This window comes from Suillus discolor, assembly GCF_016758755.1.
Source record: "Suillus discolor strain FC423 chromosome Unknown F5147scaffold_75, whole genome shotgun sequence".
Lineage (NCBI taxonomy): Eukaryota > Fungi > Basidiomycota > Agaricomycetes > Boletales > Suillaceae > Suillus > Suillus discolor.
In genome coordinates, this window is record NW_024541322.1 from 25,707 (window position 1) to 39,295 (window position 13,589).

The 13,589-nt window shown below is 47.1% G+C and overlaps 3 protein-coding genes across 3 annotated transcripts; 1 reads left to right on the forward strand and 2 right to left on the reverse strand.

Annotated features, from left to right (window-relative positions):
* Positions 1-181: 181 nt before the first annotated feature.
* On the forward strand, positions 182-2,256 carry F5147DRAFT_778707 (uncharacterized protein; the record flags this gene model as incomplete). Its single annotated transcript, XM_041442167.1, has 9 exons — positions 182-540; positions 623-735; positions 781-869; positions 917-1,093; positions 1,156-1,191; positions 1,242-1,412; positions 1,468-1,563; positions 1,613-2,084; positions 2,156-2,256. The coding sequence occupies 9 exons, from the start codon at positions 182-184 to the stop codon at positions 2,254-2,256; spliced, it is 1,614 nt and encodes a 537-aa protein (XP_041287778.1).
* A 1,109-nt stretch (positions 2,257-3,365) lies between these two features.
* F5147DRAFT_656915 (uncharacterized protein) lies at positions 3,366-5,699 on the reverse strand (the record flags this gene model as incomplete). The annotated part of the gene is made up of 10 exons (XM_041434166.1): positions 3,366-3,614; positions 3,669-3,812; positions 3,867-4,055; positions 4,106-4,143; positions 4,201-4,472; positions 4,516-4,624; positions 4,819-5,008; positions 5,054-5,181; positions 5,232-5,383; positions 5,437-5,699. 10 exons carry the CDS (start codon positions 5,697-5,699, stop codon positions 3,366-3,368), a joined length of 1,734 nt encoding a protein of 577 aa, XP_041287779.1.
* A 3,623-nt stretch (positions 5,700-9,322) lies between these two features.
* On the reverse strand, positions 9,323-12,114 carry F5147DRAFT_778711 (uncharacterized protein; the record flags this gene model as incomplete). The annotated part of the gene is made up of 3 exons (XM_041442168.1): positions 9,323-10,285; positions 10,338-10,486; positions 10,536-12,114. The coding sequence occupies 3 exons, from the start codon at positions 12,112-12,114 to the stop codon at positions 9,323-9,325; spliced, it is 2,691 nt and encodes an 896-aa protein (XP_041287780.1).
* Between the last annotated feature and the right edge of the window lie 1,475 nt (positions 12,115-13,589).

Consider the following 13,589-nt stretch of genomic DNA (forward strand, 5'->3'; position numbering starts at 1 on the left):
GCCCGCAACATGCCCAGGGAATGCCAACATACATCCCGGACAGGTAGTTCTTGATGCGAATTGTGTGGCGCGCCCATAGGAGGTAATTGCTGCTGAAAAAAAGAAGGCATCAGCAGAGAAATCAGCCAAGGTGACTGCCTTGGATAATGCCCAAAAGCAGGTCGCTGCAAAGGAAGATGCCATGGCTGTCGAGCAGATGGCTCAATGTGCTGGCCCTGGACCCCTTGTCAGAGCAAAGCCTAAGCCGCACCCAGCGACCAAGGCAGTCACAGCGCCAACTGCAAACCTCAACAAGACACATAAGCCTTACGAAATATATAATGTTGCAAGGACTTACCAATCCTATACCATTTGTACAGCTGTTGGGACAAGTCCAGCGTCTCAAGACACCAACACCCAAAGGAAAAAATATCCAGGCTTGAAACTCACCTTCAAGGATGGTGTGAACGCCAGTCGAAAAGTGTCCAATAATGATGTAGCATCCTTAAGTGAAACACGTGTTGGAAGCGCCGTTGATAATGGGAAATTCCGGAAGTCGCTGTAAGTTTGTCTTAACTGTGATGTTACTTCTATCAGAGCTGACTCTTTATTACTTTGATCTGTTCCACTCCCTACAATGTAGGGGATCTGAATCATCCAAGCTTGCAGAGGGAGCGGGAGTAGGGAAGTGGGCCAGAGGTGTGGTGTCCAAGTCCCAAGTGAAGCCTTCTGCGCCACCAAGTGCACGTGCCAGCGGTAAGTACAGTCTGATTTTTGTGCACATCACTAATAAATTTTCAGTGATCGCACACAATTATGCAGAAGGATTCGAAGACGACGACCCACCTGAAGATCATGACGATAGCATACCTACGAGTTGGGGTGGGCTGGTGAGTGAATTCATGCTTGCGAATGGGAACTACTTGAATAAAGGCAGGGCATTGTGCATATTTCTCAGACCACTGATGAACCGAGGGGACGAAAACGTGGATTATCCACGGCCTTGACAGACGACCTTGAACCCGAAGAGCAGCGTGAAATGGAGGAAGACCAAGATGCTGATGAAGATGTTCAGGAGGATGTCGACATGACGGATCAGCAGGGTGACATTGAGGTAAGTACTAGTGGTTCCTGTGAAATAGATGAATCACTTACCATGGTTCCGGAATTTCATAGGTCTGTGAAGTGTCAAACAGTCGGCTCACAACCTCTGTCGGCAGAATCTACTCTGGTAGCCTCAGTACTGACAAATTCCTTTGCAGATGTCAGTTAGTGTTATGGAGATCGCAACAGACGACCAGACACCTAAGTACATCAAAACTGAAAATGGATGTGCACCACTTAGACTCAATCAGAAGAGAGTAAAACCAAAGAATTCGCACCTACCCAGCGGTGCTCAGAACTCGACCTTTCGTTCCGTATTTATTCCAACGGTCATCCACTGGGTCGGAAATAGCCAATATCCATGGACTATCTATCCTGGAGCAGAAGTTTTCAGACATTCTCGACGATATCTCCCTGGTGGTGGATCCCACTGCTGGAAACTTTCAGTATGATGATGGCTGCAATCTCGCCTTCACTCTTGTGAGTGAATTCCTATTCTAGTACTATTAGTTGACCGCAATGCTGGCAGGTATCTCAAAGGATCTCTGAGTGGAGAGGAAATTTTGGCTCCACTGCTATCAGCATCCTCATGACATTTTTTGCCTCGACAGATGAATACAACACTAAGGAGGCACAGAAAGCATACACCGAATATCAACTCGAAGATTCACGCTTTGTGTATGAAGACCCGGATAGTGAAGACTTGCCTGGAGCTTTCTTATCAGAATTCATTTTGCACATCTTCGCTGTTCAACTCAACGCCACCCAAGGATGCCAGATAATTGACTTGCTTGACTTCGAGTTACCTGGACATGCAACAGCCCTTGCACTGACCACCGCAGCCATGAGTTTTGCATCGCCTTTACAAAAGTTACTAATTTATCATTTGCAGGCCGAGTGTGCACTTATTTTAGCTCGCAACGACCTCATTGTGGAAGATACTTCGGACCAAGGGAAACACAAGGTCATGTTGACGCTCAACCACGCCACCAACAAAATGAGTAACACAGGCACTGCTTTTTCTTTGGGCAATTGGGAGACTGATATGATCACATACATGGAGTGAATCAAGGAGCTGCCCTTCGACTGCGTGCAAGAAATCATCCAACGATCTCAAGCGTACATGAAGCGTACTCGCTGCAGGGGTCCAGACAAAGACAATATTCTCAATGATGGAAGTCAGGTCCCCATGAATCTGTGTTTGCATATCCGTATCTGTAGTATTTGTTTCTTTATTTCTTTATTTCGATTTTTCTTGCTCTGACACCATTATATTTAACAGAACTTGGTTGGCCACTATATGTGCGCATCTCCCCGCCTCAAATCATCAATCACTTCAATCCCTGCTCACGCCATCGTCAATTCCTTTCATATGCATTTTCTAATTTTTTTTCATCATTTTCATAGATTGCCTTGAACCAATTGATATCCTTTTTCGCCTTAGTCTACTTAGTATCATTCTGTCCTACAAAATAATGATATCCTTAGCTGCCTTATTTGCCTGATTTTAAGTGAACTGCCTTGGTTTAAGGAAGTGGATCTACTTTTTTCGCCTTATTTTAAGGCAGAAAAACGGCCTTAAATTTGCCTTATTGTACGAATTAAGGCACTTAAGGAGCAAATAAGGCACGAAAAGGCACTCGATGATTTGCTGATGTTCGGGTTTGGACCTAGGTTCTGGACAGACTCCTACCCATCAGCAGTGTGTTGAGAGTACATCCGAGTGCCGCCACACAAACCAAATACAACCAACAATAATTCAAACAGCACAACTTTAGACTCTAACACACTTGGCCGACTGGCACAAGTTGTTGGTGGTGCAAGAGTTTGACCTTGTTTGTATCTCCCATTTGTATCAGCTCAATAATAAAGGCAAGGGGAAGATTCGAACGCGGGTCGTAAGGCAAAAAAGGGAGTATAACTTACCACTACACCATAGTGGTTTCTCTTTCATCAGCAAACCAGCTGGTACCTGTACAATGTTGTACAAGACTGTACAAGCCTGTACAAGCCTTACAGTCACACAGGAAAGTCTACCCTTTACAGTCCTGTCACAAGGTCTCACAATATATACAAATGTTACAGTCTGTGCCTTTGTACAGACAATACACATGATACATGTTGTGTAGGTGATACATGTTGTATAGGTGGCACATGTTGTATAGGTGGCACATTTTATATAAGTTTATGCAGTTGCTAGACATTGTACAGGCTTGTAAAGGATGCAAAAACCATGCTGATTGTCACAAATTACAACATGCTGAATGAGAGAGTATGCTAGATTATAAGATGATGTTGACATCCTCCATATCACTGCCTCCCATACCACCCTCGTCAAAATCAAGGTCACCCGCCCCAATCATAGCCCACTGCTCCAACATCTCCTCGAGCTCCGCACGACAGTCAGGATTTTCTAGAAGTGCGTCTGTAGACCTCTGCAGCGAGTTGAAATCAACCCTACATTTATCTGCAGAGAGGTCTGGGACTTTGTCAGTGCCGGTCTCGCAAAACCCAGTGAGGACACCCTTCATCTGTTGATTCGTCAATGACTAAATAACACAAATAAAATAAAAAACAGGGCACACCACGGCGCCCACAAGAAGCAGCCCATTGACAGGTATTGCACGTTGAAATTCAGATGTGTTCTTGAGGGCTTTCTTGCTATTACCATAGTAGAATTCGAGGCAGCCATCCCTGAGAGCTTGCAAGACAAAATTCTTCCATTTGCCCTATAAAACTAATAGTGAGTGGCTGCCTTGGGAGGCGTAAACAGGTAACCATACATTAGATGAATCAGGAACATAAAGATAATCACCGGTCTTGAGTAACTTGGTGGCCTTCACAATGACACATTTCTGTACCTCATCCTTGCGCGCCATGGTGCCCTTCGGGAAGATATCGTATGATGCTTTCGCGACGGAGATAACAACTTTCTTCAGCTCCGTGCGAAACGTAAATAGATCATCACAGAGCTGACAGTAAAGATATAAGTTTATAGTACATCCATTAATGAGACACTTACCAGCTGCGACATTTGTGTCGTGTACTGCGGAAAATAGCCTAAGAAGCAAGATGAGATTCGCAAAGGGGGTCAGGCAATGTGAGGAACCTATTTACCGTTGTCCAATTTGATCTTTTTTTTGTGGTACATCCACAATTCAGCGTCAAGAACTTCTTGCGCAAGTTGTAGCGCCTCTCGATGATCTGGAATGGGATGTGTTAGAACAGCCTGCAGACGCATTTCTAACTTCGCTGCCTGCAAAAATGCTTGCCAGGCAGGTGGGTAAAAGCCGAGCTTTGCGGGGTCCTCTTGGACTATCTTGGCCTTGCGCTTATTTCTGTATGAATCTGGCTCATCATGTGTAGCATGACTGGAGGAAGTGCTTCGCCTAGATGGAGAACGCCGATGAGGAAACTGCATGTGGGGGGGACGCTGAGATACGCGTGTATGAGGTGATGCCGAACACCGATATGGAGATCTTGAGCGTGTAGAATGGCGAGAGTGCACGCGGGAGGAAGAAGGGTGTGTAGATGGGACACGCTGAGATGTATGTCTAGTACGAGCCGACACCAAACACCGATATGGAGACCTTGAGCATGTAGAATGGCGAGAGTGCACGTGGGAGGAAGAAGGGCGCATGGACGGGACACGCTGAGATGTGTGTCTACAAGGCGACACCGAACACTGGTCTGGATACTTTGAGTGGTTAGAAGTAATGTGAGGTTAGCACTCACATTTAGGAGGTCGCACTAGAGCAGATGACCCAGTAGACACCACATGTCGAGGTGACAGTTGATGAGGAGACTTCGACTGGCTAGAAGCACGTCTGCGTTCAGTATGTTTCGCCTTCAATAGATAAGTTAAGGAAGGAGCCTTGCGCCATCCATTCTTCATTTGATGACGCTCGAGAACATCAAAAGCTTCCTGAAGAGTGTGTGATAAGATTAACCTCAAGACAAAAATGAAAACACTTTCCTCTGTTTCGTCTCTGGCTGCGTTGTCGAGCTCATTGTTGAAATCATCATCAATACCACTGTCCTGAGCGTCAGGTTCGTCCCTCTGAGTACCAGGCTCGTCGTCAAAATCCCCATCAATACCTTGATTGAAATCCCTAAGCATCAGGCTAAACGTTGAGATCCCATCATACCTTGATTCAGAAAATCGTCCACAGTATCGGGCTCATGGTCGAAATCTTCCTGAGCTTCACCTTCGTACATGCCATCCAAATCGTCTTCGTGTTGTCCAAAGTCCGTGGTATCACCTGTTTCAAGTGTTTGCTCCTGGTCCTGAACTTCGTCCCTGCATTGGGCACATGTGACAACAGACGGATGAGATAGTAGCAGAAGATGTACCTTTCCTCATTTTCCCCGTCAGTTTGGTCCTGGTCCTGGTCGTCGTTGTCACCGATACCATGCTCTGGAGCTTGATTTCCAGCCTCCTCCTCATGGGTACGCTCATTAGACCTGTGGCGCCTTCTGGGTGTTCTGACTGCCAGTTGAAGTGGGCTGCCGAAACCCAAACCTACCTGAAGACTGAGCTGTGCTTGGGGCTGTTCGGAGAGATGCGTCAGAGTGTTGGCATCCTGGGTTAGGTTGCTGGCATCCAGGATGGACATTCTTGTTGATACCAACAGAACACTGAGTAAGATTGGAGCTCCCGGTCAGAGACCTTTTAGTAGTAGCCTGAAAGAATGTTAGCTTTTGGGAGTTTATATTAGAATATCAACTATACACACTTTTCTTCAGTTTCTGGAGCTGGGAAGGAGCCATGGGGTTTTCTTCTGCATCACTAATGTCAAGATTGGTCTCCTTCCGACCTTTCCTTGCCGGGGCCGCTAAGAGTCTGTTCGGGCACCCTTGTTTACGCAAATTTGGATTTGACTCACACAAAATTTTGGCTTAGGTGATTTGCTGGTCACAATGTGACATACATAGATCAATCACAATCGCTGGCATGCCCATTACTCGACGACAGTCCATCTATCTACACAACACTCACAGGATGTCACGCGGTTGCAAAAGTGCTCGTGGTGGTTTAGAAGCGACGGAATCAAAGGATCAATGTGTATGGACCGAAATGGATGAGACTTTACTCATCGAGTATATCACTGCCAACCGCCCCAAAGGCGGGGATGGCATGAACTTTGACAAGAAATTCTGGGTCTCTATTGCTGATAGCATGGCAAACCATGCCTGCTCAGGTGCACCCAAGACACCAATGGCGTGTCAATCGAAATGGGCACGGGTGCATGCTATCTCACTCTCGATCAGTCAAACCTTCACTGATGAACTTCTAGCTCCGAAGTCTATACAACGTAGTCCACAAAGTGGCTAACACATCTGGATTGTCTTACAGCTTGGAGAATGGAGCCTCGATTACCGCAGAGTCAGAAAGTATGTGGGCAGACTTTGTCAAGGTATGGCGACTCGACTCTGCACAGCACTATGCTAATGAGTACTACGTACCAATAGAAAAACTCCAAAGCCAAGAGCCTCAAGGACAAAGGGTGGAAGCACTATGACTCATTGAAGGGTCTCATCCCTGTCAAAACTGCGAACAACCACTCCTTTTTTGCCACCGGCATCACACAGCGCTCTAACTCGAACATTGCCAACATTCCCTCACACTCTAACAACAATGCAGTCGCCTCTTCCTCTTTCGATGAAGTCCACATGTCGGATCTTGGAGATGCCCTTGATGGGCTCGAGTTTAGTACCACAGTGCAGGCTGGTCCTGAGCGCGCGACTGTTGTCGCCGACTCAGATCCTCAAATGGGCCCTACCGGTGATACCAATGCCGCAGGGCCCTCAATCTTTGGTGCTTCGCACCAACTCCCACTTGATGCATCCATCTTCCCTAGTGCGCCATCATTGACTGCTTCCGGCAAATGGAAAGCTATCAATGACGATGATAGCACACTCGCTGTTGTCTGTCCTGCATATTCGATGAAGTCCGGAGATTCGGGAAAGTCAGCACGCCTGTCAATGCCATTGGCCCTCCAGCAGATGGGGTCTGATATTCAAGGCCTCAATTCAATGTTTGAGCGTGCGACTCATGCTTTCGAGGCCAACGCCTCAAACGCCTCCGCACAATGTGTGGATCCTATTCCCTTACGTAGGCAGAAGGCAGTGGCGCAATTGCAGACTGAGGACTTGGAGGATTATCAGTTGCTCAACGTATTGAATAAGTTTCAGAGTGACATCGCCATTGTTGACATCTATCTCGCTATCAAAAAACCTAGTCTTAGAAAGTTGTTTTTGGACCAGCACTCAAAGTAGTAGCGTGCCCCGATACTAGCATTCAATAGCTCAATGTAATATCACCGCATTTTGACGTACAACTATGATAATGTTTCTATGATTGCTTGTGCGCCCCTCCGAACTCTTTCCTCGTTGTAAGCTTCCCACATCTCGGCAGCGATACGGTCACGATGAAGGTTTGCACAAGAACGTGCTTGTTCAGTAGGAGGACTATCAGCAAGGCTTCCGGTATCAGTGAGGAGGTGCTCATCTAATATGTTGCGATACTCCATCATGTCGTTTGGATCGTGAACTTGGATGACGTTATGCACGAGGCACAATGCAGGAGGGATGCGTACTTGGATTCCCATGGCATACTCTGGCGGAAGGAGAAGTATGCGGAACCGGTGCTTGACAACACCGAAGATGCGCTCAACAACGTTTCGGAGCATGGCGTGACGTAAATTAAATAGCTCTTTGTGGTTGCGAGGTCTATATAACAATGTGAACATAAGTATATGTACTGACACTTGTGGAACACACTTACAAAAGATTGGCCCGACCCCATTCTGCAAGATGGTAGTGCACACCCCGATATGGGACTAGTAGCTCGTCACATGAGCCAAATCCAGCGTCGGCAAGGTAGTATTTTCCCTCAGGGATGGTGAAGTCAGTAGTGCGGGCGTCATGGTAGAGACAGGCATCTGAAGCGGATCCTCCCCAGCCGCTCAGCATGTAATTGAAGGATAAATTGAAGGAACACGCGGCAAGGCAGTTTTGGAAGAAATTGCCCTTGCGGTCCCGGGCAGCATGGCGATCCTCGCCGAAAGGATGGCACACAATGTGCGTGCCATCAATAGCACCGATAGCATCTGCAAAAAATGGAAAGAACTTCGGGTTTCGAACAATTTCGACAGGAGGAGGGCTGTCCGCATCAGGGAGTCGGACATATGTGGTATATATTGGTGGGGAAGAGAATGCGAAGAGAATCTGTTTGAAATATCTTGAAAAAACATTGTGTTAGTGAGTTGCAGGAAAGCGGCAGTGTACGTACTTGGAAATTGTCTTGTTTGATCGCTGAAAGTGTTCACCGATGTGACGAATTGAGAGACCTGTAACAGACGCATACAGGAATATCGCGAGCTGCTCCTCCAGGGGCACATGCTTTGAGTCTCTGCATCCTGCTTGTCGAAGCAGATTGATAAGGACATAGAATACGTGCTTGCGAACTCCGAGCTCGCATCGGATGCGTTCTGGATGTCTGGTGAGTAACTCAGTGACCTAGGCAGTCCCTGATAAGGCAGAAGTGTAATATGGCTGTTTATTGTAGTGTGTATTGGAATAGGCCTCGATTGTGGTTGTTGTTGCATTGACCACTGTGATCACCGTGCGCAGAGCTTGCATGGTGGCATACATAATCCATGATAGGTACCTTTGAACATCCTCCTCTGCGTTACCAGACCCATCGTCCAGTATGTCTTCTGCCTCGGTCTGGGCAGGGTCGTAATCAACTGAGTCTGTGTCGCAATCAGGATTGTTATGAGGCATCGTGCTGGTAGTACACTAGTAGTAGACGTTATCAGCGTGACAATCTCATTGAAGTTCTGACCATCACCTAAGCCAAAATTTTGTATGAGTCAGATCCAAATTTGCATAAACAAGGGTGCCCAAACAGACTCTAAGGTTTCCCCAGCTTTTCTCAACTGGTCTGCATGTCCACCTTGGCCTCGCGTAGATCTCTCACTTCGTCGAGTACCCTCGGAGACTTTGTATGAGTGCCTGGCCCTCTTCTTCGGAGGCATCGAGTGACAAGGCGGGAAGTGTCAAGATTCTAAAACCTGTCGCCACCAATTAGTACCCAGAGTCGTATCACATAAGCTGATGCTTGACGTACTAAACTAGCACAACAGAGTACGTGTACAGGTACAGTATGACTCCAAACGTAATAATAATTAGAGGGTACAACAAGTTGCGTTTTGATAGTGGGAGTTGAAGGATATTAAGAAATACGAGAAGGATAAGAGACTTGAGAATTGTGAGAAGACAAGAGGCTCCAGAGTCCATAATACAGAGCGCCAGCACTCGGAAAGAGGATTGTGGGATGACATGTATGGAAAAAAAAGTTCAGACACCTTCTCAATGCCTCCTCCGAGTCGTCCGTTTGTTTTTTTTTTCGTGGGGAACGAGACGACAAAGGCTCGGAAAGTGCTGTAGAGGGTATCGGAGGATCTACTAGTGATCTGCTAAGACAAGCAGAACGATGCGGTGAAGGCTCAGATGGCCCTGCTGGGGGTGTGTGAAGGGCATGGGATGCTGATGTGCGGGAGTGAAGACTCTGGGATGCTGCTGTGCCGGGATGAAGACTCTGGAGTTGTCCTAAAGGAGGTGGTTCTTCACCAATAGATCTCATGAATATATCGAGTAGGTGGAGGACTCCAGAGTGGGTCATCTCTACCTGATTTTGGGGCGCGTTCGCACCGTAAACCATGGTGCCCCATTTCTGCACGAGAGGTCGGAATTCTGCAAAATATTTGGATGTCTTGGCGACCAAGAATCTGCCTTGCATCAAAACCCCCATTTTTGTGAAACAGATCGTACTCAGAGCCAAATGGGTATCTGCATTGCCCAAAGCTTCATAAGCGCTCGCCCACGGCAAAGTCTGCTGGGACCAGGTGGGTGCCAATTGGCCATGTGGCCCCCTATACTTAGCAACAAATTCGAAGAAAATATAGAATAAAGATTCGAGGTCATCGCTGGGCCGGTGTTCGATTAGATCTGTATTGAAGTCGACATTCTGAAGAGCACTGGTAGCCTGCGGAACAAGGTCGACGTTGTTGTCCACCTTGGAATCGTCCACATTGTTCGGATCAGCATCCTGGCCTGGGATGTTGGCGTCAACCTCAAGTGGGGCTAGATCCAGCATAGCCTGAAGAATACAGATAGAAATATAGGGCATGGTCCCCTGAAAAAAATGAAATGAACAATGAATAGCTAAAATGTATACCAAAACTTACTGTACCATGCGAATAGGTGCTAGTCGTGCCTTCCACCAGAATTGAGGTGTGATCGAAATCAATGAAGTAACCGATACCGTCATGGACAGCAAAATTATTAGGACTGAGGTCCCCATGCAAGACTCGCTTCTCAATCATCATGTGATGAGCTGAAAATAAAGGTCGATACAAGTATTTTGCATGCTCAATAAGACTCACCAACTACAAAGGCACAGAAGGCGGTGAGCAGTTCTCGTCTAGAGCTGAATTTAGATAATGGCTCTCCACAGGGGGACAAGAGAATGCGGCGGTGGAATCTGTTGCGGAACATCAAGTTGTCCCGATGGCCCATGTCGTATTGGCTGCGAATGCGCGCTGTGCAGTCAGGCTCCCCTTCGTAATACACGTCCCAATGGTCTACGAGTTCGACAACGTTAGGGATGCCCTTGACCATCTGCAGGATGGTCGTTTTGTGCATTCTCTTCTCCTCTGTCACCCAACAATCTTTTAAAGTGTACTTATTCCCTGCCTCATCAATGACACAATAACAAACCGTTCCATGACAGAAAAGCCCATGGCTCTTCCACAGAACCTCCATAATGGAATACATTTTGTCGTGGTTGTCCTTCACCCAGCCCTTCGCCTCGGGTGCTAAATTAGAATGAGTTCCTGTGCATGCAGCGTTACACATGTGGATCGTCGGATCGAAACCCAAATGGTGAGTATCTGATAGAGTGAGGGTGCTCAACATCTCTGTGAGTCGCACAGGGCCCATGTTTTGATGAATGTGAAAGGGATGGGATATGATGAGACCAGAGCGGTCAAAATAATGTGCACGAAGCTGATTGGCACAAATCGAGAACCCAATGATGAATCGACGCCATGGTTGTTCTCTCAGCATTAGGTAGGCTTTGGTCGTAGATCCCCAGAACACTGGTATATCTCGCTTTTTAGCGAGATCACTGGAGGTATGCTCCACGAAGGACAGGACGTCTGCCCATGTCTTCCCCATGTTTTTGATGGCGAAGTCAAACAGGGCTATGTCAGGCTTCTGGCAGTTGTATTCGTCTGGGATAGGAGAGGTGGAGAACTCTGCAGACCAGTACCGGGACCCAGCCGATATGTTGAAAGGGAGGTGGTGTTTCAGTTTGTGATGCAGGTGATACTGGATGGTGTAGAAGAGACGTTGAAACTCTTTTTCAGTTGTCACGGGCACCTGCCTGTGTCTTTTCTTCGATCCAGAAGGCTGGTACTCTTGGGAACTCCATGTTTCTGTTTCAGATTGGCCATGGATCACCGAGTCAAAAAAGGGCTCTACGCCAAGCGCTGCACCCTCGATCTCTGCATTGTCAATATCCGTATCACCATTGTCCATATCATCATCCTCTGCATCCTCGTCGTCTGTATCATCATCCTCTGTATCCTTGTGCTCTGTGCCACTGTCCTCTGTACCGTCATCTTGTCCATACTTTGCGCCACGAGTACGTTTGATTCCTTTTCTCCTGCGGTGGAATTTCCATTTTTCTCCAGAGTATGCAGATGGTCTTGTTTTGTCGTACTGGATTGTCTTGATCTCACTTAATTGGAGAGTAGTTTTTATCACAAGATTATGAAAAATGGAGTTCTCCAATGGTATTCTGGCACCCCTTCCAACACCTTCATGAATCAGGCGGTTTTTCAGCTCTTGCCTAAGGAGAGCTTGCGTAGTATCTAAGGTGCGTGGGCCAGAAGGGACACCAACAGAGCTTATCGTTGCATAGAGCATGAATTTGTCGATGTCGGATTGCCGGGAGGACATAGATGACAGCATTGTCCGAGTTAGGTGGGAGTCGACGCTCAACTTGTCGTTCAGGCATGCAACTACCAATTGGGCAGTGTCCGCGACTCCGCGCACACTCCTTATCTGTTATGATAATGGATCAAAACATATGGATCAAAATTATCAGAAAACATCTCTGAGCACTATTCTATGTATCTATCCGTTGTGAAGCATGGTAAAGTGCATAATAAAGCTGCTTGTTGAAGTACTTGTTCAAGAAAAAGGACGAGGAATAATGTGCAGAAGTCTCCTTTGTCAACCGCGCGTCCGCTGCAGCTCCCAGCTCAGGTATTATGCTGATAAAGGTACACATTTGCTTGAGAGGAACTATGTTACCTACTGGAGTGCCATCCCCATGCTTAGCACGCTTCAATACATGCATCCCAGCGGTAGGATGGACTGCGCCAACCTTCAGGTTATGCACATAGCATAGATACTGATCTCACCAAGTGATATGAGAACCTCGTCGGGCCATTGGGCGGATGATAAGCTGGACTTCACAGATGGCGTGCCCTTCCAAGGAGTCACATTTCAGCCAGATTGATAAGAATGGAAAAGGACTCACCCCTTAACCCTGACTGGGGCCACTCATACTCTCTATCGACATTGATAAGGACGGTGTCTCGTTGGCCTTTCGGCCACCCGGGACATGGTGGAGAGGCATGCAAGGTTTGCGCTGGTAAGATGACACATGGATCATGGAAGGAAACTTCCCGCAAGCGAACTGTGTGCCAAACTTGCACGCGATCAAAAGGCAGAGTAGAAGGACGGTCGATTAACGATCTTCTTGAGATTCCAACCCCATGAATCACATCTCTGTTCCTCGCGTCAAGTCGCAAGAAGTTTGAAATAGCATCACGAAGATCCGGTATGTTGAACTCGTCTGCGACATCGTCAATTTTCATTCCAGTGCGAGTTGGACTATAATTTAGATGGATAGCGGTATTACCAGCAGTAAACGTTCAAGGAGGATGAGGGCTAGGTCCACGAGTGTCATATCCCGCGTTCCGGACCCGGACTTATCACATATCATTTCCGGATATCCGGATCCGGCCGACGTCTATCTATGCCCGGATCCGACCCGCGTCTAACTTCCGTGCCTTATCCCTTTGTATGTTCCTACTCTGGTTAGACTAAATCATTTTCCGTACCTCGTTTCATTTCCGCCCTTTATTTTCCTCTGATCTAATCTCCGGGTTCATTTAACTATTTTCCGATAGACTAGCGTTTGACTTTTCTATACGCTCCGTCCACCGCTTTGTATAGCTTTGGACTTCGCATCTTAGTAGTATATAAACCCTGTAGAATCTATGTACATCTTTAGTTCGAATATTATCTTAGACTCTGCTCATTCCTTCCTCCGTCCGACTTGAGTTATCCTCTCGTCGACCTCCGCTCGTCTTAGGATTGATTCCTATTGACTTATCACCTCTGCCTCTACCTTTGGTAGTCCT